Source organism: Clarias gariepinus, chromosome 19 (genome assembly GCF_024256425.1).
Source record: "Clarias gariepinus isolate MV-2021 ecotype Netherlands chromosome 19, CGAR_prim_01v2, whole genome shotgun sequence".
In the NCBI taxonomy this organism is placed as follows: domain Eukaryota; kingdom Metazoa; phylum Chordata; class Actinopteri; order Siluriformes; family Clariidae; genus Clarias; species Clarias gariepinus.
The window spans coordinates 12,505,229-12,509,268 of record NC_071118.1 but is presented as its reverse complement, the minus strand read 5'-3'; the positions used below and the strand labels follow the sequence as shown (position 1 = coordinate 12,509,268).

At 39.5% G+C, this 4,040-nt stretch overlaps 1 protein-coding gene across 1 annotated transcript; it reads left to right on the top strand.

The window, feature by feature from the left end:
* Positions 1–2,738: 2,738 nt before the first annotated feature.
* Positions 2,739–3,704, top strand: LOC128507241 (odorant receptor 131-2-like). The gene has a single exon (XM_053477973.1). It carries the CDS (start codon positions 2,739–2,741, stop codon positions 3,702–3,704), a length of 966 nt encoding a protein of 321 aa, XP_053333948.1.
* The last annotated feature ends 336 nt before the right edge of the window (positions 3,705–4,040 follow it).

Genomic DNA, 4,040 nt, shown 5'->3' with positions numbered 1-4,040 from the left:
AGGCTTTTTTCCACGCCAACACAGCCCCAACATTTATGGCAGGAAGAACAGGTGGGGATCGTTCTATTGATGAGTCTCCTGGCCCCGCCCACTGGCTGTCCGTAGTAGAGAGAACCAGAGACTCGTCACAACATGTACTGAAATAGGTTGCTGAGAACAGAGCTAGTTTTTACCAGTTAAAAGTAGTGGTTTTTTTTACACAACCATTGAGAATTTTTAATTAAATATATTACAAACTTTTCATTAGGACCCTAAAGATCATATTAACATTTAATGAAAAATGTTTCTGGATGACCCCTTTAAAAGATTTGATCAGCTACCAACCAGGTACCAGGGAGTACAGAAAAATGATTCAGAACTTTGTGGACTGGTGCCAATGAAACTGCCTCCAGATAAATGTGGGAAAGACGAAAGAACTGGTGGTAGATGTAAAGCTTTTAGTGGGCCCAGAAATCACGCCACAGTAGACTTCCACAAGTACAAACATACTTCTCTATCATCAGTACACTTTCAGTTAAAGTACATTGCGAGAGTGGACTCTTATAAATACCTGGGTGTTCATCTAAACAACAAACTAGACTGGTAAGACAACACGGATACAATTTAAAGAAAAGGACAGGGCAGACTCTTCCTGCTGAGGAGCCTAAGGTCTTTTGGAGTAAAGGGAGCTCTACTAAAGACCTTTTTTGACTCTGTGGTGGTGTAAGCTATCATCTATGGAGTTGTTTCCTGGTGCAGCAGCATCTCTATTGCAGACAGGAAGAAACTGGAAAACCTAATAAAGAAGGCCAACTCTGTTCTGAGGATTTCCCTGGACAATGTACAGACGGTGGGAGAATGGAGGATGGTAGCTAAGCTACTGTATCATCATTGCTGGAGAATGACTCTTACCCTTACTCTCACTATGTTCAGTGACACCACATTCACAAATGTTAACACACACATATACACACATCACAAATGTTAATACTCACACACTCACATCTCTCTCTGTCGCACACAGACACATAAACACACTCATACATCACACACATACATGCTCATCATTGCTTGCAACTATATTTTGCAACTATACAGTATATAAGGGGTGCACAGGACCCCCTTGTTTTCAATTTTGGTCTTTTTGGGGGTCTTAACATGCTCAAAAACTCCTGACAATTGGCAGACTGGTTGGAATCTGCTGCCATTAGGACGCCCGAGAGTCTCAGGGGCCCTCACACAAGATTTTGCTGCATAGCTCATACACACTTGCACGTATGCAAGTGCATTATAAATTAGATTTACTCTCTGTATATATTATACACACATCTCTCACTCTCACACACATGCACACATGCATACACACAGCTGACATGAGCCCTATTAAGTCATAGTGTGTAAAGTATGCAAGTTTTGCAGTGCCCCCAGGCAGTGATGGCAGTTTTTTTTTTTTTTAGCACTCAAAAAACACACAAATTGTGTAGTGCGCTTGGGTGGCAATAGTGTAGGGTGCTGGCGCCCACTCATCGTTGCTTGCAAGTATATTTTAAAATCTTTTTACAATTTTGGGCTTTTTGGGAGTCTTAACATGCTCACAAACCCATGAAAATTGGCAGGCAGACTGGAATCTGCTCCCATTAGGATGGCTGAGAGTCTGCTCGGGGCCCTCACACAAGATTTTGCTGCATAGCTCATACACACTTGCTTGTATGCTTGCGAAACCTGGTACATATTTAGAGCTTTTGATATACTGCATAGAGTGACATCTCATTGAGTGACACCATAGTTTAATGCCTTTTTTCTTGCATCTGGGGCTTTTTGGAGGTCTAAATATAAAATTCCCTCTTTTTGAAAATTATGTCATAATGGTATTGGGATATCCCCTTTAAATGCATGTGCCCATGTGCCCGCCGTCTTTCTGGTGCGCCTGGTTGGCAATGGCGCATGGTGCTTGGTACTAACTATATACAAACTATTTTATTATTTGAACTATATTTAATTTCTTTTTATATTTAAGAAATTTGTTTAGAAAAATAAATTAGACTTATCTGATCAAATATGATGTCATCACCAAAAATATGACATCACAAGAGCTGCACAAATTTCTGGGAGAGAAATTTTAAATGAGCTCATTAGATACCAGTTATTAACCTTATATTCAGTTTAGGAAAGAAGTCCTTATATATCTCTGACTTTTGTAATGACTTAGTCAAAATTGATAAATCCAGTCCCTCAAAATGTTTAGTTTAATGACAGAATATTATCTCTTGAAATCGTACAAATGCCAAAATGTAAGCTCCTTAAATTTCTCCAAAAAAATACACAAACAAAATTGACACAGGGCTTAAAACTGTAAAGGCTTGCTGATGTAAGAGAGATGTATATTTAAATGGTGGCATTTGTCACCCAGAGACTGATCTGGGTGTGAGTACTTCAGGTGTAAAGCTCATTACACTGTAGGTGGTGTCAAAATTTGCAGTGGTGACAATACTACGTATAAGAACTCTTTAACTGCTTCCATAATAGACTTTGGGCTTTTGGTTGTGTTTAAACTGTGTTATATGTAACGTGTTTAACATTTGTTTACACAAATTTGATATGCTGGTAATACAAAAGGATTTGAATCTACAATGTTCATCGAATTGATCTTTCAGGAAAAAAGCACAACTAGATCCAGTAAATGTAGTCATGCATATTTTTAAATATTTAGTTTTTGTAAAATTATAAGAAATTCTCTCTTTCTTTCTGCAGAACTACAGATGGCTAATATGTCCAGTACTTTGACAGGTGTTGATATGCAGACCATGAGTTGTGCTTTTACAGGTGATAAAATCCTTAGGGTGTTTTTGGTGGTGTCTACACAGTTCCTTTTCATTTTTGTTAATAGCATGATGCTATTTACACTGCACACCAGGGCCATCTTCCGTGAGACACCACGTTACATCCTGTTTGCTCACATGCTTTTAAATGACACCATTCAACTGGTGATTGCCTTAGTGCTCTACTTGTTCAGTGTGTTTTACATTGTAGTGGTGCGTGCAGCTTGTGCCTTCATCGTGCTGCTGTCCGCATCAACGTTTGTCAACGCGCCACTAAATCTAGCTGTCATGTCCTTGGAGAGGTACACAGCCATCTGCTTTCCTTTGAGGCACAGCGAGTTGGCTACACCAGTGCGAGCAATTGTGGCTGTAGCTCTGGTGTGGGTTTTGGGCATTACTGATGTGCTAACTGATGTGTGTGCTCTCTTCCTCCTCGCAGAGCCATCCTACTACTTGTCTCCATCACTGTGTTCCATCGGGCAGCTCATGGTGGTACCATGGCAGCAAAGCAGGAGTGTAACATTCAAAATTTTGCTCTTTGTCACTGTGGCCATTGTGCTCCTCTACACATATGTGGCAATCCTGCTGCAGGCACGTGCTGCCTCCACTGACACCTCTTCTGCCCATAAGGCTTTGCGTACTGTGGTACTGCATGCATTTCAGCTTTTGCTCTCCCTCATGTCCTTGCTTTATGAGTCTATAGATTTTCTTCTTGCACGCTTGCCACTCACTGTAAATGCACATCTACGTTTCCTCAACTATTATTTAGTACTGGTCATGCCTCGCTGTCTGAGTTCGATGATTTATGGCCTGAGAGACAAAACCTTCAGGACACTGTTCAAACAGAACTTCCTCTACTGTGGAAAAAACAAAGTTGAGCCTCTAAAGGCATTTACAAAACATTAATAATGAGACAAGAAGAACATGATGTTTCTGTTCTCTGTATATGACCAAATATGTACATGTATTTCTGTAGATATTAAGTGTGTTACAGGGTGTTTGTGATCCTGATACTACATATTCTATTGATTTCTAAATTTAAAATAAGTTTCATAAAAATGGGAAAATATTTTCTTTGTGTACTGTACATATAATTTCTTAAATTTCATTCTTCATCCAACACTATGAGTTTAAGATTTGCTAAAAAAATTTTAAGTCTGTGACAAAAAATGTCAATATTGCTCTAAACTTAGCAATTCACTTGGCTGCTGCCTTGCATTGCCATTTCTTTTTGCTGATGAT

What these genes read in the sequence shown, in the direction of transcription:
- LOC128507241 (XM_053477973.1), top strand. Translation starts at nt 2,739, where the DNA reads ATGGCTAATATGTCCAGTACTTTGACAGGTGTTGATATGCAGACCATG.